Source organism: Drosophila subpulchrella, chromosome 2L (assembly GCF_014743375.2).
Source record: "Drosophila subpulchrella strain 33 F10 #4 breed RU33 chromosome 2L, RU_Dsub_v1.1 Primary Assembly, whole genome shotgun sequence".
NCBI lineage: Eukaryota > Metazoa > Arthropoda > Insecta > Diptera > Drosophilidae > Drosophila > Drosophila subpulchrella.
In genome coordinates this window covers 11539853-11565643 of record NC_050610.1, presented here as the reverse complement: position 1 = coordinate 11565643, position 25791 = coordinate 11539853, and the positions used below count along the sequence as shown (strand labels likewise).

Sequence of the window (25791 nt, the reverse complement as noted above, 5' to 3'; positions counted from 1 at the left end):
TCTTGGAACTAGTTGCCACGTTTTTTCACTCGCCATTTATTAAAAGTGAATTTGAAACAATGTCCAATCAGGAGCACGTTTTTGATTATGTTGGCGAATCTCCAAAGTACCTTCGAACCAAACGTAGGCGTTATCAGCGTCAAAGATCAAAGGCGCTGGCCAAAATCCCAGCTTTGAATAGAACGAATACGGCAGCTAAGGATGTTGATGGGGCTCGTCTAAGAAAGCGTTCTCACGTATCTGAGTGCACAAGTGATGAAGGGGCCGCCAACTCAGATCAGTGGGTTAATGATCCAGTCAAAGATGATGATTTCTCGCAGAAAACTACGGTGCAGCATGGCTCTCCCGGCAGACAACTGTCGCTGCCCCCAAAGATGTTGCCGGGACACGTTCTTACGCCCGCCAAGAGGCCCTTGATCTCGGACCGACCACTAGTCACTCAATCCTGGACCTCCAACAAAATAGGGAGTTTCGAATATGGACAGACGAGCTACTGGAAATTTGGGAACACATCGCGAAATTCCCAGCAGTGGAAAGCTAACCACTTTATGAATTCAAGCAACCAACACATTGTTACAACTCAATGGCATACACGTTGGAGTATTCAACATTCGGCAACTAATCCAAATTTGCAGGGGAATTCCCTCCCAACTCAAGACCGAAATTCTAGGAACCCAAACATAAGACCTTTGGAACCCAGATATGAAAGTAACATTACTCCCACGTTCAGACCAGATATCAACAACAAGTAAGGTAAGGCGAAAACAATTAAATACATACTATGTATATCAAAACACGGGGTATTTTTCAGGAACTTCAGACATGATTGTTTCTTATCGATGTAGTCGATATGTATTTAAATAATCAAGCAGGTATAGAAAAAATGGCCATTACTCTAAATAATACAACTTTTATTCATCAGTAAACCATAGGTACTATTGTCATAACGCTGAAAGACTTGATAAGAAAGATTAGAGTAATGGTATTGATATTTGTTGTACCTGCTTGAATTCTCGGTCTTAAAAGAATAATTTAGAGAATTTAAAGCACTCTCAAAAGATATTTATAGAAAAATGTTTAGTATGCTTAGTATGCTTGTATAATCGATTTTTTCTTTCGCTGGCTTAGATTAAATGAGAAAAGAAACTATCTTAGAAAAAATTTGAATATTTTTTATTTTTATATTTTATGTTGGTAAAGTTGCCAAGCTAAAAATGATTCAACAATTAACTTCAAAGCAAACATAAACAAGCCTTAGAGTGTACCCACAGAAAACAGCAAAGTTAAGAAATCCCAGGCCAAGAAACCCCAGTACTTTGTATATTCTAAATAAGCTCATAATAATAGAAAGAGCGTTAGATATTCGATTATTGGGGGGTTAACAGTTTTGGAGGCATTGTGTGGCAACACCTAAGCATAAACGAATGCGTGCGTGTGTGTGTTGTTGTTATTGTGAGCAAACAGCAACAAAACAAACCGCATATAAATAAGGAGAGCGAGGGATTGTTGCATACTTGCGGGCGGCTGGCTGGGGGTGGAGATGGGTGTTCCATTCCGCTCGCAGAGTTCAATGGTCTTTTGACACAAATGATGATGATGTCAAGTTGAGCTCGTCCTATGTGTTCTCTTCGCTCTCTCTCTCTCTCTTTTGCTGCCAAGCCCCTCTTGCCACCTCCTTGGACCTTCGGTTCAGTCAGCTGCCGTGGTTGTTGTTGTTTAAGTGTTTGTTTGGGTGCCTTTTCGGCTCTCAGCTCCAACAACAGCAATGCGGCCGGCTTACAAAATTTCGGCTCTCTCCCTCTCTCTGTCCCGCTATCTGGCTCTCCTTTGGGGCTCGCTCTCCCGAGTGGAGAACCTACCGCAATTCGTTTCGTGTTCACGGCTGCATTTCCTTGTTTATGTTTTGCGAAGGCAAATGTAGGGTACATCGGTTAAGTGCCGAGCCAAGAGAAAGAGAGTGAGAGAGTACCGTTATGTTGCCGGAGCTGTTGCAGCCTGCGCAACTTGCGGCTGCAGCTTTTTATTATTTGCAGTCCCTTTGACTCTATCTTCTTCTATCCTTCCATTAATTTTCGTGGGGTACAATGGGTACAACTTTAGAACTCCTTATTTAAATAAATGAAAATAATATAGATGCATATTATTCATATAGTACTACAGTATTTTGGAATGTGTAGTTAAAACATTGTATCCTGCCAGGTGTCAGGTTCAGATTCATACTTTACAGAAAAAGATGGTTTTAAATTTATTTTCTTTGATTTTGATTAGAAAAACAGAATCAATATTTAAAAGCTAAAAAAACAATGACCAAAATGGCCATCTATTTTATTTATTTATTTATTTATTTACTTATCGCCAATGGATGAATCCTTATCTGGCTACATACGATTACCTTAAATCTATTATTGAAAATTACTTAAAAAATATTCCCTAAGGGTTTGCCTTAGTATATCTTTATTGGCCCCCCAGCTGAATCTAATGCTAGAAGGCAAAGAATTAAATAATCTAAGAGCCCTTAGTAGTGGCTCATTGCGAGCATAATTAGTCCTGACAGCACGGTCCAGGAATGGAACCATGGTACGGAGATTCCTGGCAGGAACATTAAAATTGATGCATCCAAACAGGCAAGGACAATCAATATTTCCTACTAGCAGATCATTCAGAAAGATCAGAAAGATGGTTACAATTGCAATAGATCGAGTACCTATGTATGTATACAAAATCACATATTTAAGCTAAAGTAATAATAAACAAAAGCAATAATATGCTTATAGGACTTAATATTCTTTTTGTTCTAACACCCAAAGTCTCCTGGGCATTATTAAATCAGAAATTCTTACAAAATTATTTATTCTAGATTATCTTCAGCTTTGTAACATTGAAATTTAGGAAGATAAAGGTTGCCAGCCGAGGTTGCAGTGATCAAGTCATAATCAAAATTTCAGGATTCCATAAACTTGAACCGTCCCCTTTCGATTCCTGCACCCAAGTCAAGTCATAATCAAAATTTTAGGATCCCATAAACTGGAACGATCCCCTTTCGATTCCTGCAGCCAAGTCCCTCTTAAGCTCGGCTTTTGCCCACTGTGCATGCCAGTGCAAAACTACGCAGTTATGCTGTGCATTCGCCCCTCTTCTCTCCTCCCCGCCACCGCTGCTCCACTCTCTTTGGGACCACCGTGCTCAACTGTACGCCAATTGGAGGAGACGAGGAGCTGCCGCTGCTGACGTCGCGGACTGCGACGCGGCAGCGCTGCCGCCAAGTCCTGGCTGCAGTTATCCTGGCGGCAATCGAACACTTTAATCATTTAGTTCTTGCACTCTCCGGCAGCAAGTTGTGTTTTTTGATTCTCGTCGTATTGTCGCCGTTTCTGAATTGTTGTATATCGGTATCAAAATACACACATCTTGCATACACTCACGCAACTACGCCCACATACATATACGTATATGTGCATACGTGTGTCCACTTGCACGTAGTGTTCAAAAAATACATCGGAATCAGTTTAAAAAACCCTTAATGTGTGCGTGCCCAATTAAGTTTTGAAACTACATAATTTGCAACGAAGGAAGTTTTTCAGTTCCAGTTTGTTTTTTCGAAATTCGAACAGAGTTGTGAAAATTTATGTGGTATACTTTGCGGCGCTGGCGAATAAAAGTAAGCGAACCGAAGAAGAAGAATGCAGCGGATATATAAGTTACAGCACTTCATTTGGCAAAAAGTGCCCACACCCAAAGTCGATTTTTCGCCCTGCATTCGTGTGTGTGTGTGCGAATAGTAAAACGGGGCTCAATGGGGCGGCTCGCAGTCGGCGAAATCTCAATTTCTCTACACTCTGATATATATATTTGCCGCCTACACCCACACACACAAATGCAGCTGCGTTCCGTGCAGCGCCGGCATCGCAGTTTTCATTTCGCTGCCTGCAGCCGCCATTTAACCTAAAAAACGCCGCACAGGAGCGGACTTTCCAAGAGGGGTCGATCCCCCATGATTTCTTTACCTCAAATAACATAGTTTGGGAACATTATAAAAGATTCAATTTTTAAATTTGATTAGTTTTACAAAATCGTATGTAATTTAGAAGGAAATTTAAAAAAAAAATGTTCTATATTTTAAAAAACTTTAAAAATTAAATTCCAACCGATAAGGAATTTATAGGTTTAGAAGGTAGAAGTCGGAAATATGTATTTTAAATGTTCTGAAAAACAACAGTGCTTTATCAAAAAAGTTGAGGGGTTTTGTAAAGGATTTTATACTCTTTTCTTTCTTGTTTTAGTAAGATTGTCAATATCTCTTTAACTTTTAGAAAGCGAATATTTTTAAGTATGTACTTCGACAAAATAACGAACAATATTTTTTGACGATCAGTATTGTCTTCATTTTCAAGTTCGATTTCCTAGTTTAGTGCCCCTGATCTCGGGGCTCCCCTCTGACGCGCCCCTGCTTAGGCAGCGCAGTCGACGCCGACGCCAGCTTGCAGTTAAGCTCGCTCTCTGGCTGGGCTCCCACTCTCCCTGTTTAGCGCTCTATATCCATTGCATATCTTGTGGCGCGCTCAGCTGACTGCTGCGCTTCCGCTGCAGCCTGCGCTCTCATTCTCTCTTTCTCCCATTTTCTCTCTCTCTCTATCTCTCTCTGCCTATATATCCTGTTTATTTTTGCCGCACCCAAATGCAAGCGGCCGCAGCCATCGTCCTTAGATGTTCCGCTACTTTTGATGACCCCTTCCTTTGCCCAGCACTTCATCGTGCTCTCTCCTTCCCTACTTTTCCTTTGCCAAGGTGTGTCACTTTTTTGTTTTGTTCCTGCCCTTTGAATACGTCTTCGCCACCTCTACTAATGAGAGTGTGTGTGTGTGTGCCTGCATAGGTATGTGCAATCCTATCCATCAATTAGCCGGAAACAATTTTCAACTATTTATGAATGAAAATTAATGGTTGCGCCCCATTATTTACGGGCGTGCATTAAAAGAGCACCGCAAGACGTTTTCCGAAGGGGTTCCGAGCAGAAAAGTTTGCTACAGAAGCAAAAGGACTTTCCAAAGTCTTAAAATGTTTTTAGTTCTCAGAAATCAAATCGTTTTAAGAGTGCATTAATATCTTGCTAGAATCTAGTCAACAGTGGTATAGAATACGTTTTTAGAGCCATAGGAAATTATTTTACTCTTGTTGCATTAGATTTAATGACAAGATCTATAGTCAATAGTGTCCTGAGAATAAAATGTAATGTATTAACGATTAATTCTAGTTAACGGATATAAATACAGTTGAGCTTTCGTATCTCGAACTTTCCTATCTCAAAGGCTAGTTATATTTGCAATAGAGAGTTTAAATGCACATAAAATGTAATCTATAAATCGAAAACTTCACAGCTTTTGATGATAGTTGGTGGTTCGAATTATAAGAGTTCAACGGTACATAGAAAAACAAAATATAAAATTTATTCTTACTTAGAAATACTATTTCTTTACCGAAGTGTAGTCTTCAGCTATAAAAGTTATATTGTATATAGGTAAAACGAATAAAACCGACTATCTCTCTTTACAAAAGTTATGTTTTCTTACCAAGGACCAACTTTATTTGGGTTGTGACTAAGATAACTAAAAGAAAAACCGCACAAACTAATAAACCATAAGTCTGGAAGCAAGTTTCTGTTTTTTATAAAGTTTATACAAATGTTTTGCAATAAGAAAGTCTACCGACAGATTTCCCACATGAGCTTTGCTCATAAACAGCTGACTTTGAAACAAGAACTGCATTCCCAACTTTTGGAGTCGCCCAGAACAGAGACCTCGGTCGAATCCGAATTTTAACAAGTTCCCATAACGCAATTATAAAAATACAGTGCAATGCAGTTGTGTGTGTTTGCGCAAAATCCAATTATAAATTACCTCCGCCGTCGACCATCTCAGGCATCCATCCACCTTACGGATTTATGTACATGCTCGCTATAGGAAAACATATAGTCGTGTAAGTTTTGATCCATTCCCATCGGCGGGTTTCTCTTCCCCCGAGCGGGCGAAGAGCATTCGATTCGACGATTTCTGGCCAAGAAGCCGCCTCTCTCTCGGGGTTTTCCTCTCGGGGCTCTCCCGATTCTTGGACATATAGCACTACTTTGCCCTCGTCGGCGGGGCATAAAAATAATTTCCACGCCGCTCGGCAAATCAGTTTATTTCTGTTCTGTTGAGTTGCAGGAACGCGTTCTTTTCTACTTTCCGTTCGGTTTTATTTCCTTATTATTATTGTTATTACGAATTAGTTTCACGTTTCGGTTTGGCTTGGTTTTTCATTTTCAAACGGCACACACAATCAACACAATTTGATTATTAATAATATTCCAGAAATTATTTGCTTCGGTTCTTTGTATGAGTATAACTTTTACGTTTGTCTCGCATTTTTGTGTTTTTGTGGAGCGCTTTCTCGTTCGGTTTCCGTTTGGTTCGGTTATTATTTAAAAATATAAAACCAAACATACCCCGAAAATTCGTTTCGTAATCGCGTAGAAACAACAGATCAGCATCACCAATTTTATTTGATTTTCCCCGTACAGAAATCAAAGGTAACCAGGAAACTTTCCCCCCCACTTTTATGTAATTTGAAAGTATATTTGAATATTTTGTCATTTCTCTGAATCACTGGCTCTTCCCTCTGCTAACAGGCTACTTAACCTCAAACACAAAACGTCAGCATTTCGCATCAGCTGCTTTAAAAATATTTTCGAAAATATATAATCTTGCCGGCTACGCAGCGGCGCAATTCTTCGCTCTTGTGTCTTCTCGCACTCATTTGATTGTTTATTTTTAAAATAAAACTTTTTCGCACGATTTGCGGCGTTGAATGCAACAAACTGCCCAGACGAATTGTGAAAATATGACCGAAGGTGGAACATTCTGTTCTTGAAAAAAGAAAAAACATTCATTGAAATAATAAACATTTGGGTAGTATTTGGTATTGGTATTGATTTAATTTTAAAAGTTTTAAGGTTTATGTTAGAAACATCTTGGGGAGCACAAAAATATTTCAAAATGGTATTAGGGGTTACAAAGTATTTAATACCTCAAATCTTTTATTAAAGGTCATAAAGGCCAAAAGTGGGCTAAAAATACTTTTGTTTTTGGCCAATTTATTGTTTGGATAACAAGAAGCAGATACGCTGAACGAAAGCGGCAAACAGCCGCAAATTAAGGAAATAAGCCATACGTCAGATGGTAATTTTAGGCTATAAACAATCACACCTTTTCAATATACAAATCGAACGGTTTTCATTCAAGTTTTTAATGAAAAATTCCAATTCTCTGGGAAATTATAATAAAGTAAAAGGAATGTTTGATAACCCCAAGCCAACAATAGTTTTCTCTAGGCCTTCAATTCAATTACCCATTTGAGGGGGTGGCAATTTTAATTGAATCGATTTTCCAGTCAATACTTGGGTATTTTGGCCCTATTTGCATTTACCAGCCAGTCAGTCTGTCGGTTTGCCAAGCCAGCCAGCAAATTTGCCAACCACAGCAGCAAAGAGCCCTCGACATTTGTATGGGTTTATTCAAAATGTTTACTCTTGTGTTAGTTCCCCCATTTCGAAGAACTGCTGGCTATGGCTGTTTACATACCCGCATTTCATTTAAATTAAATTAAAATAATTGATTTTTATTTTAACTTTGTGTTTATTGTTTTTTTTTGTTCTATTTTTCCCATTTCAGTAAACGTTCTGGCATACCATATAGATTGTACGTAGTGGATATCGTTGGTGTGGCGCTTTTAACTAGGCTATAATAAGAGCTCAGATCAGATTTGGCAATCCACTGCGGTTGCTCGGAGTGTGCATCTTATAAAGGGTAAGACGCTTTTCTACTCCTATTTAGAATTTAATCTAATGTATTTGTATCTATTTGCAGACTTCACAGCAGTATTATATCTACAACCACTATTTGATTTACTCACCATCTCTATTTCTGTCTATTGAACAAGTTTTGCGAAGAAGAGAGCTGTAAAGTTAATCGCTTTGCAATCAATACATGCGGTTACATTAATAGAACATTTTTCCTTCTCCTAAAAAATCATGGTTATACGTATTGTTTTGTTAATTAAAAACCTTGTGTGATATTAGTTTGGCCGCATCAGTTGAGTTTTTTCAAACTTTTGAGTCGATAGAAGGGACTCAATCGCATGTCCTAGTTATACACACCTGGTTTCTAACAAGGATATCCCATTCAGCAGCAGCTTCCGCATCATGGTCGAGGGTCAGACAGCCGTGCAGCAACAGCAGCAGCAACAGCCATCCGGTACGGGCGGCGCCAGCGGCGTTGGAAGCACCACCGGATCTGGTGGAGGACCGACTCCGGCCAACAATGTGACCAACAGCCAGGCCCAAACCAATGGAGGTACCACTGCGGCCACAACTGCGGCAGCGGGAACCGGATCGACAACAAATACAACCGGTGGCCAAGCCACTGCAAACAGTGCGGCGAACAACAACAATAATAATAATAACAACAACAATAACAACGCCACTGCAAACAACAACAACAACAACAATAATAATGAACCAGATCCCAAGACCAATTTGATTGTGAATTACTTGCCACAGACCATGTCGCAGGACGAGATTCGTTCGCTGTTCGTCAGTTTTGGCGAGGTGGAAAGCTGCAAGTTAATACGCGACAAGGTTACAGGTGAGAATACAGTATACTATCCTATTCTAGATTTGATTCCCTATAAATATATTTCATTTCTTTATGAGGGTGTAATAGAGATCACTAGGATTTTGAAATCCTTATAAACGGTTTTTAAAAGTATGCCTTTAAAAAAATTGCCTTTTAAATTAATTCAACACACTCAACATAACAATTATTAGGATCTTGAAATCCTTAAAAACGTTTTTTTAAAGTTTGCTGAAAAAAAACATTCTGTTTCAAAATGAATTCACCAGACGCAAAATATATTGCTGCATACTTTTCAGTACCTTTATAAGTAATTTCAAAACCCTAGTAATTTATGTAGTAACCTCATTAAACATAGAATTTTATATAATAGTGATTAAAATGTTTTCTTATTATGCTCGTTAACTTTCAGGCCAAAGTCTGGGCTATGGATTCGTCAACTACGTTAAGCAGGAGGATGCGGAAAAGGCAATCAATGCGTTGAACGGCCTTCGGCTGCAGAACAAAACCATCAAGGTCTCCATTGCACGCCCCAGCTCCGAGAGCATCAAGGGTGCCAATCTCTATGTATCGGGTCTTCCAAAAAATATGACACAGTCGGACTTGGAATCATTGTTCAGTCCATACGGCAAGATCATAACCTCGCGTATTCTTTGTGATAATATCACTGGTGAGTTGTGATCAATAGACAGAGGCGAGAATATATGGTAGATATCGATGGTAAAAAATAACAATAAAAGAATAGAGAGTCGGATAAATCCATTTGATGATCCCAAACTTTCAAGTATTGTGTAGTCTTTTTTTAAAAAGCATGTCCAAACTAAAATTTATTAAAAAAAAATGTTTCTGAATTAATTCTAGCCTATAGCACACACTTTTGTTTCTATTTTTGCTGGCGCTCCACAATATATTCTCCATTTTAATTAGTGAATTATAATTAATGCAAATATTATTTACAATTTTATTTTTACATGTAATACCAAATAAGATGAACATGCTCCGGGTATGTTTTTATTTTTCTTATGTTTAACTATTTTCCATAGCTGTTCATCGCTCATGAAGTAACACTTATTATCTCATTTGAAAAGGAATAAATATTGTCGAGTGCAAAGATAATTAAATCCAGATGTTTGCAAAGCAGTAAAGATCATATTTCCTACTATGTTTCTAAAAGTTATTTTCATTAGTGTTTTTACATCTGGGAATTAATTAAAATAGCCTCGCAGCTCACATTCCTTATTTAATATTCATTAACAATCAGAAATGCATGGCTCAGAAATAAAGAGTATCTCTTGCGCATTTGCCCTGCTTCTGAATTATTTCCATCCGCTGGACATATTGCCTGAATGGAAAGTGTATTACCCATGCATACTGACCTTTTGGATGGTTTTAGGTCTCTCCAAGGGCGTTGGCTTTATACGCTTCGATCAGCGATTTGAGGCCGACCGGGCCATTAAAGAGCTAAACGGCACCACTCCGAAGAATTCCACCGAACCGATAACCGTCAAGTTCGCCAACAATCCTAGCAGCAACAAGAACAGCATGCAGCCGCTGGCCGCTTACATAGCGCCCCAAAATCCGCGGGGCGGACGAGCATTTCCGGCCAATGCTGCAGCCGGAGCGGCCGCAGCCGCCGCAGCAGCTGCCATTCATCCCAATGCGGGTCGTTACAGGTCAGGAAAAGCTCATGCTATCTGGAAATATAATTTTATTAATTACCAATTCATTTATTATAATTTTCACTGCCCTTTAGCTCTGTAATCTCGCGCTACTCACCGTTGACCAGCGACCTGATCACCAATGGCATGATCCAAGGCAATACCATCGCCAGTTCCGGCTGGTGCATTTTCGTTTACAATCTGGCGCCCGAAACCGAGGAGAATGTGCTGTGGCAGCTGTTTGGGCCTTTTGGAGCCGTGCAGTCAGTCAAGGTGAGCCTCGATGGGTATCAACTTCTACCGATAACGAAACCTTTGAAAGTGTTATAACGCCCTCTCAAAAAGTGTTATAACGCCCACTCAAAAAGTGTTATTTTCGGTCGAAATTCAGGGGACATGTACGTAAGCAAGTTTTCCTGAATTTCGGACGAAGGGCCGCGGGTCTAATGACACTTGTAAGAAGTGTTATAACGCCCACAACTTTTAAAAACCTATAGAGTGTGTTCATAATAAAGTATAACTCCGAAGTTATAATTATATGATTATGCATTTTAATTAGATATTAAGTGTTGCTTTGAACTATGAAGTTATAATATATTTTGTGATATTCCCCCAGGTTATTCGCGATCTGCAGAGCAACAAATGCAAGGGCTTCGGCTTCGTCACCATGACGAACTACGAGGAGGCGGTTCTGGCCATCCAATCGCTGAACGGCTACACACTTGGCAACCGAGTGCTTCAGGTCAGCTTCAAGACCAACAAGAACAAGCAAACGTAATTATTAACCAAGTTGGCTGCTGTTGTCAATGCCAATGCGGCGGCGGCAGCTCTGGCGGCCAATGGTCTAGTCCTCCACAATCACCACCAACACCACAGCAACAACATCGGTAGCATCAGCAACAACAATAATATTAGTAACAACGGCAATGGCAATGGCTGCGGCACAGCAGCAGCCTATCATCAACTTGGCAAATACGTTAGCCACAACAACAGCAATAGCAGGCAGCACAACAACAACATCGGCAGTAACATAAGCAATACGAGCAAACCGAAGCCAGGATCCTCGAGCAACAAGCAACAATCAATGGCGCCACCTAAGAGACTAGCAGGCAGCAGCACTGCAGCAGCAACTGGAGATGTGGCCGCCACTGCCACCACCAACAGCAGCAGCAGCAGTCACTCAATGTCCAACGGCGATGCCGGAGCCACTGCATCCTCCTCGTCATCGTCGTCGACGAGCAACAACAACAGCAACATCCTGAAGACATCCACGAAATTCATATACAATAAGCCCCAGAATCAGTACGAGTTGCTGCAGCAGCAGCTGCAGTTGCAGCAGGAGTTCGCCCAGTTCTTGACCAATGTGGCCAACAGCGCCGCAGCTCCTCCGCCCGGCAACAGCTCGGCCAATTCGGCGAGCCAGCGCAACGGCATCGGCATGTCGGCCAGTGCATCCGGCGGCGGTTCGGGCAACAAAAACAGTAACAACAGCAATGGCTATATGCCCACCTGGTCTAATTGGTTCTTTTAAAGTTTACTTTGGTTTGTCATCAGCCCATTTCATGGATCTTTTTTTGTAATATTAGGCAACGATTACTAAGTTTTGGTTAATGGCACCAAGGTTGAAGAACGCGCATAAACCGACTTATTCAATTTTTGAGTTTAGAATTTAGTTTTTCAGCGAAATATTAGTAACCAATCCCGTTTTTTTTCCTATACTTTGTATTTATCTTAGATTATATTCATTACTCCCTTCGTTGATGCACTTTTAAAACGTCTAGTCGACTCTCCCAAAGAGAATAGCTTCCAAAAAGAAAAAATAGGAAACGGAAATGATAAAGCTGTAGTTAAGTTTTTGTTTGAGATGGTAGAGGAAAGCATACTCTACGGATATTTTTAAACAGAGAATAAAAATACAATTTGCAGGCATAGAAGCCCCAATCCACCAAAGAATGAAAACAAACTTGACAAATATTTAAGCTATAAATAAATGTATAAAATGCGATACGAAAACAGAACTGAATGCGTAAACAGATAGAGGCGTTTGGCTTATAGTCAATAGCCATAGACAATGCAGAATGAGAAGGAAAGCTAGATGCAACAAGAAAAACCAAACAAAAAGCAAAACAAATAAGACATAAATGTGTTTATGTTTTATAAATTAAATGTATAACTTTTGCTAAAAATAAATGATGTATGCATAATATTACAAATAAACCTTTTCTTCTCTATTAACATTTGTTCGATTGCCCATTAAAACTTCGCCTAGCCACTTTCATATGTTAGTCCATTACCTATTTATCTTTCGGTATTAAACATAAATGTAGGCTCTCTCAAGAAACTTAATAGTGACACGAACGTAAGAATTGGTTTAGCGAGTGAGTGACGAAGAATAAACAGAGAGAAAGGCACCCTTGAGAATTTCTTCAAATACAACGAATAAATATTTAAGAAAATTTGAAAACAGCAAGAGGAAATATAATACCTGTCAACACAGAGAGAGAATGAAAATAAAAAATAATCGACGATTGTAAAGCTTAAACGAAAGCCAGCTAAGTAATCTAAGCACGCCACTCCAATCGAAGTTAATGTAACTAAAGACAAAGATCAGAACAAAGTCCCTCCCTAGACAAACAAGCGACAAAAAACGAAAAAACAAAGCGAGATGTACGTAACCTAGATGACAAAACGCGTTTCAGCCTAACGAATTTGTTTAAGCCCAACTCAACAGCAATAACATAAAAAAAAAGAAATGAACAAATTAAACAAATTGCCAAACTAAATATAGCAAATTTTAAAACAAAAAAAATGGACATGAAATGAGAAAGCGTGTATTAAGCTGATGGAATGGTGCAAGTTTTTCGAGAGCCTGGCAATGACAAATTAAGAAAAATTATAGATATGATGGTGCTTCACAAAATTCCTTAAATGTTAAGATCTATAATGGAAAATACTTTTTTTAATTTAGAAAAAACGGGAATTTTGCAGATTTATTTAAACTATGTAAATTGCTTGGGACTAGCTAAGCAATTTTTGGTTCCCTATTTTCAAGTTAATTTCTTTTTTAAAGTGCCGTGACCCCAAAATGGAAAAATCGAAATGTTACTCAACATTAACTATGCTATATCTCTCTATAAAATCTATAACTATTTATGAAAACTATTACATATGATTACCAATATATTGATGTTGTGTATTGCAAATTTTAAATGTTTATACATACATACATACCAGGAAAATTATTAGAAATACTAATTCATGGCATGCATCAACAAAACGGAAATCGATTTTCATGTATACGTCAAGTAAATTTATTGCATACTAATTAAAACTAATTACCATGAACAAATTATATATACAAATATATAAATTACATATATCGTTATGGCAACGGTTGCGATTATTAGGTATGTATGTGTGTAGTGCATAGTGAAACCGGAACGCCAAGCCTCCAATATTTGTAGAGCTCAACGGCTTTTTCTCCCCTACTCCTCTTGAATCTACTAGAAAATCCAAGAAAAAACAAAACAAAAGAAACCCCCACATTACTCACACTCATGCGCAAAAGCTTGACTGAAGATAAAAAAGAAATTCTGGCTTTTAAGCGGTAAATTAGAAATAATACCTTCCAGCAAAGTCTCAAAGCAAGTTCAAGAAAAACTCAATATGAAAAATATAAAGAGAACACCAAATGAAATGTTTTTTATACAAGATGTAAAAAAAATTGAGGCACATTTTTTGGTGCATGTGTGGCGCAGGGGATAACAGACATGAATAGACATGCATAGACATGCTTAGACATGATATCCAGGCAAACGCAGACAAGTGAATGAAAAGCATGAAACAACAAAAAGCAATCGATTATATACATTTTTTAAGATGAAATGTTTTATAAATGATAAATACAAATGGAAGAAAACCAAGAAAGTATTTTAAAAATTTAAATATATACATGAGTACTATATACAATATATTATATTATATATACATATTAAATATATACTAATGGGTATGGTAACGAACAAAAACACCGCACAATAATATACAAAACAAAACGAAATCGAAGAAAAAAGGGAATGGCACGTGAAGAGTGGAGAAACATACGTAAATAAAAAATGAAATACCAGAAAAGAAAGTTTAACTAAATGCAGAAAAGACTAACGAATCGAAGAAAACTATGAAACCAGCAAATTTATAATTTTTACATGGAAAACGCAATAATGTTAACATTTAAAGAAGACGAAAACAAAGCGCATATCTTGAAAACAAAGGATGAGTACACTCGTATTGAGGAGGAGGGATCTCAAGCAAACGGAACGAAATCGAAGACACAAAAGAAAAATCGACAAGTTACCACAAATTTTAACTACCAAGTGAAAGGCTTAATTACGGCACACTTTTATACTTTTACACCAAAACAAACAAACGAAACGAAACAAAAGCAAAAACCAAAGACGTATGTATAAAATGGCGATCGAATTCACCGTGCAAAATCGTTTCTCGAGGCACCTTCTCGTTTTGAAGCCAATAAGGTTGTGCAAATGCCTGCAGACGCAACCGGAACCGGAAGTCTGCAGAGCGCCCTCTTTGGGCGGTTTGTAAACGATGAGGCGACTATGCTGCTGCATCGTTTACAATCCGCCCAAAATGTCTGTTTCTCTCACACAGATCACACACACCCCACACAGACACAGTCTCCTACCCCCTAGACTCACTTAAATGAATGTTGAATAGCAAAGAAACCAAGAAATATACTACGAAACAACTCGCGTGTGAAAATGAAATGAATATCTAGCAGTTGCGATCTATCTGAGAAGTGTAATTGATGGCTTTTAGGTGTAGCTACTAAATGCAAAGAACTGGCGCCCCCGAAGATCTGTTGAATTTTCCCTGTGGTAATTGGCAGGCAAACGCTGCTCTCACATTTTCCCTTATTTCACCTGTTTGAGAATACCAAAACTCCTGGCCCAGATCTTTGTTTCAGCTGTAGCATCCTATAACAAGACCCGGCTATCAATCATATTACAAGGAAACGAATAACATTTTGTAGTGCAAGTCATCAGTAAGTTGCGGATGGAAATACGCTCTTTATATATGTTTAAATGTTCAAGTAAGAAATGGTAACACTTAAAATATATTATAAATTAATTAAAACCAAATCTTAGTCGAAACGAACTTAGTCAAAGGTACTAATTTTAAGCACTATTGTTAAACGCAAGTCAAAGGCAACGGATGAAGATGGAATCACTTTAGCCAAAATGGTAACAAAAATATTGAATCTTAACTGAACTCAGAAACTCTAGTGGCATTCGCTCTTTCAAAGCTCAACATAAGTTAATGAACATATTGAATTCCACATAACAGATTATAATAATTCAAAACTAATTTCTATTTGTCTATCGGTTAGCTTGCATAATACATTATGCCACATATTATATATGACAAAACTATGCAAGTTTTTTTCTCGTCGTTATAAAAACATAGTCAAAATATTGGTGGACAGTATCGTATTGTAGTAGCAAATATGTATTTATCTTTAATCATCACAGAACGAAACTGAAAAACAATTATTCCAATTTAATTAAAGTGCATAAATTGTATATTGAATTACTGTCGTCGAGTTCTCTCACATGGACACAAAACCTTAACGTTTTTCTTCAAATTTGCATTAAATTACTTAAATGACGAAAAACCAAGAAACCGAAACAAAACAAAATCACAATATTAAGTGCGAAAAATGTCAAGCAAATTTATATAGCATATTTATGGTATACTCTGTGCAAGATTTATTAAGAATCAATTATACTTCATTATGGATTACTCTGAGAATTTACAAACAACAAACACACACTACACACGATGAATGAAAGCAACAATTTATTCAAATAAAGCTATGAAATGATGTGTTTAAAAAAATTCCTTATAAGAAACTTCTTTATTTATCATTTGAAAGGGGGGTAACCATATTTAGAAAACACTTTTATTGATTTTGTTTTGACTTCCAGGGTTTTCAATTCATCGACCAAAACTTTTCCAATTTAACAGACTTTATTCTGATGGTACCAGATCGACGAAAAATGCTGACGTTGCTAGACCAACAAAAAAAAAAAGCCGATCCTAATATATAAAAATAAATTTGAGACGAGCTGAGCTACTGACTTTGAGATTAGAACATGGCTTTTGGTAAATGAAATAATTGGTTAAAGCTCCTTATCTTACATTCAAGAAATTATTTCATTTGGTAAATCAAATTTGGATCTTAGGATCGGCTTACACAGCCATGTCCATCTTGATCTTGGGGTAAGGATTGTAGCCGACTATCTCAAAGTCCTCGTAGCGGAAGTCCTCGATGTCCTGCACCTGGCGCTTGATCACCAGCTTAGGGAAGGGACGCGGCGTGCGCTCCAGCTGCTCCTTCAGCGGCTCCACATGGTTCAGGTAGATGTGCGTGTCGCCCATGGTGTGCACAAAGTCTCCGGGCTTCAGGCCCGTCACATGGGCGATCATGTAGGTGAGCAGGGCGTAGGAAGCGATGTTGAAGGGCACGCCCAGGCCCATGTCGGCGCTCCTTTGGTACAGCTGGCAGGAGAGCTCACCGCGCGCCTGTGAGACGTAGAACTGTGCCAGGCAGTGGCATGGAGGAAGGGCCATCTTTGGTATGTCCAGCGGATTCCATGCCGACATGATGATGCGCCTGTCCAAAGGATTATTCTTGATGGTCTCGATCACCTGGCGCAGCTGGTCGATGCCTTTGCCGCTGTAATCGTCGTCGCATTTGCCGTACTCCGCCCCAAAATGACGCCACTGGAAGCCGTACACCGGGCCCAGGTCGCCGACGGCGCGCTCCGTGTGCCCCAGCTTGTCCAGGAACTCTCTGGTGCTGTTCTCGTCCCAGATGTGCACGTTCTTGTCCTGCAGCAGCTTGGCGTCCGTCTTGCCAGCGACGAACCAGAGCAGCTCCTCGGCCACCCCGCGAAAGAAGACGCGCTTGGTGGTCAGCAGCGGGAAGGAGTCGCGCATGTTGAAGCGCATCTGGCTGCCGAACAGGGACAGCGTTCCCACCTGCGTGCGATCCATCCGCCGCTCTCCATTCGCCATGATGTCCCTCAGAAGATTCAGGTACTGCTCCTCATCCCGGTTTACCGGCGCCTGCTGCACCGGTTGCTCCTCCTTCTTCACCAGCAACACCGGCTTCTCTGGCACAGCAATCTCATCTTTTTTGGGCGTCGCAACCATTTCGCAAATCAGTAATTGTTGGCAAAAACCACAGATGCTCGAATTTGGCGGGATTTGTTTTTTTTTATTAAGTTACTCTCTAGATGTGGAGAAACATCGATACATCCATGTCTTAAAATTTTTTAGAAACAAAGCGATGTTTCATCGATGTTTCTGCACCTCTACGGGGTTTTCAACCAGGTTGGCAGGCCAAAGAAAGCGATTACACTTATCGAAATTTGTCCGTTGCATTTTGAAATGAAATATTGTTTACCAACAGCAAATCTGAATCAGAGTAGCTTACTTTATTTAAAAAATTCCAATTCGTATGGTCGATCTACAACTGAATAGTGTAATGTTGATTTTAACAAATTAATTAGGCCGTACGCACTGTACAGCAATGGATAAATAAATACAATAATAACCAAATATTAAATGGAAACAGAATAATTATGACGAATGAAAAAGTACATAAAAACGAAGTATACATCTAGATATTGAAGAATATGGTTATCGGGCAGTGGTCGCTTCCAAGGCATTTGGTGCGAATTTCGTGCTCCACCACCTTTGGGACAAATCGCTCCGAGACCAGGCAATAGTCAAGACGCCAGCCCACATTGCGGGCTCGCGCATTGGCCAAGTAAGTCCAGAAGGTGTAGGCGCCCTTCCGTTCGGGATACAGATGCCTAAAGGTGTCCACAAAACCGAGGCCCAGCAGCTCGGTCATTTTGTCACGCTCCTCCTGGGTGAAGCCGGCATTCTTGGTGTTGGTCTTTGGATTCTCCAAATCGATTGCCATGTGAGAAACGTTCATGTCGCCGCAGATGACAACCGGCTTAAGAGCGTCCAGTTTCTGCACGTACTCCTGGAAAAGCTTCTCCCAGCGCATACGTGGCTCCAAGTTAACCAACTTTCGGCCCGAATTCGGCACGTAAACATTGATTAAGTAGAACTTTTCGTACTCCGCCGTTATCATGCGTCCAACATCGTCGAACTCCTCGTTGCCAATGCCATACTCCACGTTTATGGGCATGATCTTGCTGTAAATGGCGACCCCAGCATAGCCACCCGGCATGCACAGCCAGTAGGGATGGTAGCCCGGCAGACGGGTCACTTCCTCCGGCAGTTGCTCGTTTGCGCACTTGGTTTCCTTTAAATTAAGTAGGGATAAGCGTTTACTTAAGGTGGACAAGATGGTGGCTTACCTGCAAGCAGAATATGTCCGGTTCCTCGAGGTCAACCAATTGAAGGCCATCCTTTTTCAACCAGGCCCTCAGACCGGCCACATTCCAGCTGGTGATTTTCAAGTTGAATACTTTATCGGCTGGCAAGGCGAACGCATCTTTATCCAATGCTACACTGGAAGTGCCCTCGGCCTTCTTGGATTTCTTGGTTGCTGGAAAACAAAAGTTGAGCATGTTTTGCAAGCTTTTTAAAACGGCACCTCCACCGCAGCCGGATTGCTCCACCAACATACTTTTCGAGCTGACCTCCGCATCATCGTCTTCGGGATCATCAGTCTTGACAGCCGCCTTTTTTCGGCCTCGAACTGTGGATGGTTGATAGTTTAGTATGGCATTGTTATATTCGTAATTTCTGAGATTTTACCCACCTGGTTTACTCTCAGCTGCTCCATCAATTTCTTCAGTAGCCTCTGGCTTAGCTGCTGCCTTTTTTCGACCACGAGCTGGGGATACAAATAGTTTTAAAGTTGTTTTAAGATTTATGTGGTAAGACTAGAGTAACATACCTGGTTTGCTTTCAGCCGGCGGCTCGGTTTCGGCTGCCACACCGTTTTCCTTCTCGCCGGATTCCTTCTGCCCGCGCTTTTTTGCGGGCGCAGGCAGCTCCTCCTTGGCCTCCTTCTTGCCGCGCTGCTTGGTGGGCTTTGCCTCTGCCTTCGGCTCATTTTCTTCCACTCCTTCGTCATCCTTTACTTTTTTGGTTCGTTTTTTGGCTGCAGCAGTAGCCTTTGGTGCGGACTCCACTTCATCCTTTACTATTTCGGAATCTCCTACAGTCTCGGGTTCCGGTTCAACCGCCTTTCCTTTCTTGGTTCGCTTGCTGGCCGCCTTTGGAGGCTCCTCATCCACGTCTGCCTCCTCGAGGGCAGCTGTAATCTCAGAGTCCGCCAGGCGCTTGTTTCCGCGTGCCCGCTTGGCAGCTGCCTCGGCTTTAGGGACTTTCTCCTTGGGATTTGCCACTGGCTCTGGCTCTGGTGCCGGTGTGACCTCCTTTTTGGCCCGTCGCTTTGGTGGCTCAGCCACTTCCTCGGCCTCTCCATTGGCCTCTGCCGGCGTGTCTTTCCTCTTCCGTCCTTTGCCCTTGGGCTCCTGGACAGTGGCTGGCTTCTCAGTCTTGGAGCGTCCCTTGGTGGTGGGAACCTCTTCCTCGGGAGCAGGGGTTGGCTCCTTCTTGGCCCGCGACTTGGAGGTCCGGCCAGCAGCTGGTGGATCGGCCTGGGGTGCCGCCACTGCAGCCGCCTTCTTGGCGCGTCCCTTTGGCTTGGCCACCGCCTCGCTCTCGCCGTTTTCTTCTGTATCCTTCGGCTGCTGCTTCTTCTTGCCACGTGCAGCTGCTGCGGAAGGCTTTTCCGCCTCGATTTCCTCGGAGATTTCAGCAGTTACAGTCGCCTTGGTGGCTTTTTTCGCTCGAGACTTTCCCTTCGCCGGAACCTTGGCTTCCTCGGCGGCAGGGGCAGCATCTTCGTCGGCGACATTTCCATTGCCATTTGGAGTGGGGTCAGTGGGTTCAGATGCCACCGCCTCTGTTGGTTTTTTCACGGCCTTGGCACGCGGCATTATGGAGTTCGGCGTTGGGTTCGAAAATTAAACTGATAACTATTAATTTTATATATTTTCACAGATCTTCCGGTCTTGTCGTTTCTAAGTGTTTTGCAATGCCGCTTGGTCTGCACCCGATATCAACAAAAAGAAAAGTGCGCGGGCAACGCAACGCGATTTCTTCAAGCCGGTCGCCTGCGCGATTTACAACACTGTTTTGGTTCCATCCCTTGAAGAACACAATTGCAGGAATCTGTGACGTCATAAGTCGTATTTAAATGGCCTCCAAGTTGAGTACAAACGAACTTGTAAGAACAATTATGCGTATTTCAGCTGGCTTAAAAAAAGATTAAAAAAAGTTTTTTGATTATCGCAAAAATTGTAAAAAACTTAGCATCTTATAAGTGGCTTGCATTGTAGAATCTTGGGATTTTAGGCAAAAGCTTAAATCTTTTAAATTTTAAAGGACACGTGACATCCACTAAAAGTAAAATAGAATATTTTATTACAAAAAAAAGATAAAAAATAAATTACATTCAATTATCAGAGGAAGAAATGTATTTAAAATGTATTTTATCTTAAAGGTTTTTCAATTATAAATGAGAAGATGTCTTGATTATCACAAACAGGAAAGGAGCACATTTGATTGTCACAAAAATAATTACATTTTATTTTAAGTTCTGGAATTTTCAATAGGCTTATGTTTGAACTTATGAGCCACAACATATATAAATTATTTTTTCAACCCCTGACCGCTGACGTCATGCGGCACCTTCCAATGCGCTCTGCCATGGATCATTGCGGCGTTTCTAACACTGGTCCGCAGCAATTGCAAAAAATACATCCCCGCTGTGGCAATTTTTAAATTTTTTGACCACAATCCGATGGTTTTTTAGTTTGTATTTGTTGTATTCCGAACAAATAGACATTAAACCCTAAACATTAACTGACGTTTCTGGCGGACAACAACGACCGACAATGCCAAGTGAAATAATTACCCTGCAGCTCGGGCAGTGCGGCAATCAGAGTAGGTTTTTAACACAAGGACGAGCCTCGTTCGCTTTGCTAAGATTCGTTTAACGCAGTTGGCTTTGAGTTCTGGAAGAGATTGTGCCTGGAGCATGGCATCTCGCCCAGCGGCGTGCTGGAGGACTTCGCCAACGATGGCATGGACCGCAAGGATGTGTTCTTCTACCAGGCGGACGACGACCATTACATACCGCGCGCAGTGCTCTTGGACCTGGAGCCAAGGGTGATCAATACCATAATGGGCTCTGCCTACTCCAAGGTAGGTCATAGCCATAGTGCTTTTGATTTCCACGGCTGACATCTCTTGTACTTCCAATAGCTCTATAATCCGGAGAATGTCTACCTATCCAAGCATGGCGGCGGCGCTGGCAACAACTGGGCCTCCGGTTACAGCCAGGGCGACAAGCTGCAGGAGGAGGTATTTGACATCATCGACCGCGAGGCCGATGGCAGCGATTCCCTGGAGGGTTTCATACTCTGCCACTCGATTGCCGGCGGCACGGGCTCGGGAATGGGCTCCTTTATCATGGAGCGCCTGGCGGACCGCTATCCCAAGAAGCTCATCCAGACATACAGTGTCTTCCCCAACCAGGACGAGATCAGCGATGTTGTGGTTCAGCCATACAACTCCATGCTAACGCTGAGGCGTCTGACCACCGCTGCAGACAGTGTGGTTGTCCTGGACAACACGGCCCTCAATCGCATAGCCTGCGATCGCTTGCACATCCAGAATCCGAGCTTCTCGCAGATCAACAACCTGGTCTCCACCATAATGAGCGTGAGCACCACCACGCTGAGATATCCCTCTTACATGAACAACAATCTCATCGGGCTAATGGCTCCATTGATTCCAACGCCCCAGCTGCACTTCCTTATGACTGGCTACACGCCACTGACCAGCGATTCGGATGTCAATAGCCAGCAAACGGTTAATGTGCGCAAGACCACCGTGCTGGATGTAATGCGTCGCCTTTTGCAGCCCAAGAACATGATGGTATCCACTGGGCCGGACAAATCCAATCACCACTGTTACATATCCATACTGAACATCATCCAGGGCGAGGTGGATCCCTCGCAGGTGCACAAGTCGTTGCAGCGCATTCGCGACCGCAAGATGGCTCAGTTCATACCGTGGGGCCCCACCTCCATCCAAGTAGCTCTCTCCCGCTCCTCGCCCTACGTGCAGAGTAACCATCGCGTGTCCGGCCTGATGCTGGCCAACCACACCAGCATCTGCTCGCTGTTCGAGCGGACCCTCAACCAGTATGACAAGCTGCGCAAGCGTGGCGCCTTCCTTGATCAGTTCCGGCGCGAGGACATCTTCAAGGACGACCTCTCGGAGCTGGACGAATCGCGTGAAATTGTTGACTGCCTAGTGCAAGAGTATGCGGCAGCCACACGCGAGGATTACATGCAGTTTTCTGTAAAGCGGGGAGCTGCTGGGGACGCTAAGTCAGAGGACGGACGGTCTGTGACTAGCGGCGGTGTCTAGTTTGCTCGTGCCATCAACAATGCGTGCCATGCATTTCTCGAATGTATTTTACAATTTCTGAAGACGTCGGGATTGGAAATCCCAAAGTATTAATAAGCACATTGTTTATAAGACTCGCATGTATGTTAATGCTGTTGCGTATTTAACGTAAATAAACGTTTGTATTTCGTTTGTTGCTAATTAAACAGGAAAGTTTAAACACTAAAAGGTGTATTTATGATCTCAAATGAGCTTTGACTTGAGAAGTAAGTAAGAATAGAAAGTTTACAGATGTTTTTGGGCCGTGTTTCAGTCCAAAACCAAATGTTTTTAATGAAAATCAAAATACAGATTTGTTTTGTATGTATAATATGATGTCAAAATGTAGAAGGACGGGCAATATGTCCAGATACTGCCGCCGCAAGAGGTTTTTAATTTGTTTGAAACTTATGTTCGTTGGTTACTAGAACATGTGTGTCCATGTCCGAGCTTCTTTGTGGTAAATTCTAATGTCTAGGGCGTGTTGCGAATGAAGTAATAGTTCAGTTTTAAATGTTGCAGTGCATCAAGGGTTTTCTAGGGAAAAAGAGAGTAAGTTAATCAAGTTTTTATAAATGGAAAATTCTCGTTTACCTTGAGATCGCCTTTAAGCCTTGGCTTTCCTTCAATGGTGCATACTTACAAGGAGCTGCTTATTCTGTGGTGGTTGTTCCAGTCTCAACCACTTCCTCATCAGCATGCTGATTCTCTTCCTCATCAGCATGCTCAATTTCTTCCTCCTGGTCATGCTCGTCTCCGACACTCTCCTCAACTTCATACGATTCCTCAGGCTCCCCTTCAGCAGCCTCCTCCTCTTCAGCAGCATCCTCCTCGACGTGCTCCTCCTCAGCAGTCTCACCTTCGTCGGGCTCCTCTTCAACAATCTCCAGGTCATTGTGTTCCCCGTCATCTACTTCTTCTTCTTCAGCCGCTTCGTTCTCGTCATCATCTCCCTTAACCTCGTCCACAACAACCAGGTTAAGCTGAGATATATATTCTTCACTATCCTCCTCAGTGAGGTCGATTTCAGAGGACTGGCCATCTTTCTTTGGTGGTGGTGGACGGGGCTCCGTGTAGTTGACGCGAACCGACTTTAGAACATTCTTGCCGCTCATTAGGCGACACGAAAGCTGACTAAAACGATAGCTGACTGTCATGCCCTTTTTCTGCAGCAGCTCCAAGGACTTGTCACTAAGGGTGATGGTTATCACCTTGTTGCTTTCCTTGGTCAAGGTAGTGCGGACAACTTGCCAAGTTTTCGACAGGAGGTCTGCATTCTGATCGATCAGAAGTTCAGTTGTTATCTTATCCGGCTCGTCGGCGCAGCGCGGTACCAAGACAGTTATCCCCTTGGTGGCGGGAATCTCGTACTCCGGACAGGAGGTTAGTTTGATTCCCTGTATGACGGTGATATTCGGCACCACATGCTCCAACCACTTCTTGGAGTTCCTGTCAATGCAGGTAACCAGAATCAGTCCCGGGAGAAATTGGATGCCTCCAAAGTTGATACTGGTCCTCCAACCCTTTCGCATTTCCTCCACGAGGGCGGCCTCAATTCTAGACAGCTGCTTCTTGCTCAGCACGCATGTGGGATACTTATCCGACATGACGGCCATGACAAAGCTTCGCTTCGGAGGCAACTCTGCAGCCCTCCGCTGCTTCTTCGGCTCCTCCTTGGCCCTGCCGCCATAGGAGTTGTCATCGATCGGACGCTTGCGACCGCGATCATCCGGAACAGCAGTCTGCTCCGGACCCTTGCGGTCGCGACTTGATGGATGGTTCCGCTTGTACTCCAGCACCTTGGCACGAGCCTCCGCCTCGGTGCAACCGCTGGCAATGTACTTGTCGTACCACTTGAGTGAGCCACCCTTGAAGCCAGACGGATTGGTCAGTCTTTCCAACGACTTGGCCAGGGCTTCCTCATGGCTGCAGCCCATTTCGAGGTAGCGATAGAACCACTTGCGTTTAGCGCCGCTAAGTCCGAAGAGCTGATCACGAATGTGATTCGGTACATTCATTTCTTCCGCTTGTATGATTATGGACTGCATTTTGGGACTTGGAATGGAGTTTGGACCATGCCCCTGTCCCTGTGCCGGTCCCTGAGCCTGCCACTGGTCCCCCCCGATGGAAGGGGGTGGAGGAGCAGCAGCAGCAGGTCCGCGACTGGCCGACCACGAGCGGTTGTTCATGCTGTTACTAGGTCTTGCTTGGTCTTGGTCTTGATTCCGGTGGTACCCGGATCTTTCGCGGCTCCAAAGAGAGTTGGCCTGCGGGGCAGCAGGATTTCGGTAATCAGTAGAAGAGTTGTAAGGCATGGAGTTTGTGGTTGTGTTTGGTCCCGACCAAGGGGCCCAGCCACCCAGACTGCGACCCGTTTGCGGGGGCTGCCCCAATTGGCCGGAGTAGCCACCAATGACCCGATGGGCTCCATAGTTGGAAGTACCCTTGCCGCGGTTGTTGAGCCACTCCCGCTTTTCCCTGTAGCTGGGCTCCATTTCCGGATTAATTAATACTCACACGAAAAAGTTGTTAGAATGTTCACTTGCCGAGACGACGTTTCCACTGGAAAAGTGGGGGTTATAAAATGTACCTTTTGCTGCTAGAGATTGACAAGTAAAGTCCTGGCCTACTTGGCGTGACACGACTGCCCTTATTAGCAAATCAGATTTCCGTGCTTAAAAGATTCAGCAAAAATTAAGTTTTTAAATATTTATACGCTGTTGTATGTTATTACAGAAATTCATTAAAAGTCATCAATTACATGTTACGAAAATCACTTTGAAAGTGTACTTTTGTATATTTACCAATCGTTCGAGTGCCATTTTAAGTTTTTGTTTTCAAAACATAAATAGATTTTAGTTTTTCCAAAGCCTACTGTTACTTCAAAACTTATACTATAGTAAGAATAATTTAAGGTTGACTTTTGAAAT

General features: G+C 42.1%; 5 protein-coding genes across 7 annotated transcripts; 2 read left to right on the top strand and 3 right to left on the bottom strand.

The window, feature by feature from the left end:
• Window positions 1–6177: 6177 nt before the first annotated feature.
• Window positions 6178–12559, top strand: LOC119548858 (ELAV-like protein 2). The gene is given in 8 exon segments (XM_037856484.1): window positions 6178–6565; window positions 7707–7841; window positions 7902–7993; window positions 8224–8678; window positions 9079–9336; window positions 10060–10339; window positions 10420–10597; window positions 10941–12559. Coding segments are annotated over 5 exon segments (2073 nt in total). The 5' UTR covers window positions 6178–6565; window positions 7707–7841; window positions 7902–7993; window positions 8224–8236; the 3' UTR covers window positions 11856–12559.
• A 3527-nt stretch (window positions 12560–16086) lies between these two features.
• On the bottom strand, window positions 16087–17650 carry LOC119548859 (thymidylate synthase). Its single transcript, XM_037856485.1, has one exon. It carries the CDS (start codon window positions 17558–17560, stop codon window positions 16595–16597), a length of 966 nt encoding a protein of 321 aa, XP_037712413.1. The 5' UTR covers window positions 17561–17650; the 3' UTR covers window positions 16087–16594.
• A 175-nt stretch (window positions 17651–17825) lies between these two features.
• LOC119548257 (recombination repair protein 1) lies at window positions 17826–20406 on the bottom strand. Of its 2 annotated transcripts, XM_037855402.1 has the most exons (5): window positions 19290–20406; window positions 19152–19226; window positions 19017–19088; window positions 18745–18935; window positions 17826–18689 (listed from the first exon to the last, which is right to left on the bottom strand). In XM_037855402.1, the coding sequence occupies exons 1-5, from the start codon at window positions 20338–20340 to the stop codon at window positions 18030–18032; spliced, it is 2049 nt and encodes a 682-aa protein (XP_037711330.1). In that variant the 5' UTR covers window positions 20341–20406; the 3' UTR covers window positions 17826–18029. The 2 variants fall into 2 exon arrangements, with proteins under 2 accessions (XP_037711330.1, XP_037711329.1); XM_037855401.1 differs by having other exon boundaries at window positions 18745–19088.
• A 721-nt stretch (window positions 20407–21127) lies between these two features.
• Window positions 21128–23029, top strand: LOC119546362 (tubulin gamma-1 chain). Its single transcript, XM_037852591.1, has 3 exons — window positions 21128–21349; window positions 21408–21610; window positions 21671–23029. Exons 1-3 carry the CDS (start codon window positions 21301–21303, stop codon window positions 22841–22843), a joined length of 1425 nt encoding a protein of 474 aa, XP_037708519.1. The 5' UTR covers window positions 21128–21300; the 3' UTR covers window positions 22844–23029.
• A 60-nt stretch (window positions 23030–23089) lies between these two features.
• LOC119546361 lies at window positions 23090–25504 on the bottom strand. Of its 2 annotated transcripts, XM_037852590.1 has the most exons (3): window positions 25379–25504; window positions 23456–25128; window positions 23090–23398 (listed from the first exon to the last, which is right to left on the bottom strand). In XM_037852590.1, exon 2 carries the CDS (start codon window positions 25048–25050, stop codon window positions 23515–23517), a length of 1536 nt encoding a protein of 511 aa, XP_037708518.1. In that variant the 5' UTR covers window positions 25051–25128; window positions 25379–25504; the 3' UTR covers window positions 23090–23398; window positions 23456–23514. The 2 variants fall into 2 exon arrangements, with proteins under 2 accessions (XP_037708518.1, XP_037708516.1); XM_037852588.1 differs by having other exon boundaries at window positions 23456–25476.
• Window positions 25505–25791: the final 287 nt, after the last annotated feature.

Bases quoted from the DNA above. Each gene is read 5' to 3' on its own strand.
- LOC119548859 (XM_037856485.1), bottom strand. From the start codon at position 17,560: ATGGTTGCGACGCCCAAAAAAGATGAGATTGCTGTGCCAGAGAAGCCG.
- LOC119548257 (XM_037855401.1), bottom strand. From the start codon at position 20,340: ATGCCGCGTGCCAAGGCCGTGAAAAAACCAACAGAGGCGGTGGCATCT. The intron at 19,227-19,289 runs GTATGTTACTCT...TTGTATCCCCAG, and splicing joins GCCGGCTGAAAGCAAACCAG to CTCGTGGTCGAAAAAAGGCA. The intron at 18,690-18,744 runs GTAAGCCACCAT...CTTAATTTAAAG, and splicing joins CGGACATATTCTGCTTGCAG to GAAACCAAGTGCGCAAACGA.
- LOC119546362 (XM_037852591.1), top strand. From the start codon at position 21,301: ATGCCAAGTGAAATAATTACCCTGCAGCTCGGGCAGTGCGGCAATCAG. The intron at 21,350-21,407 runs GTAGGTTTTTAA...CGTTTAACGCAG, and splicing joins CGGGCAGTGCGGCAATCAGA to TTGGCTTTGAGTTCTGGAAG. The intron at 21,611-21,670 runs GTAGGTCATAGC...TACTTCCAATAG, and splicing joins TGGGCTCTGCCTACTCCAAG to CTCTATAATCCGGAGAATGT.
- LOC119546361 (XM_037852588.1), bottom strand. From the start codon at position 25,356: ATGGAGCCCAGCTACAGGGAAAAGCGGGAGTGGCTCAACAACCGCGGC.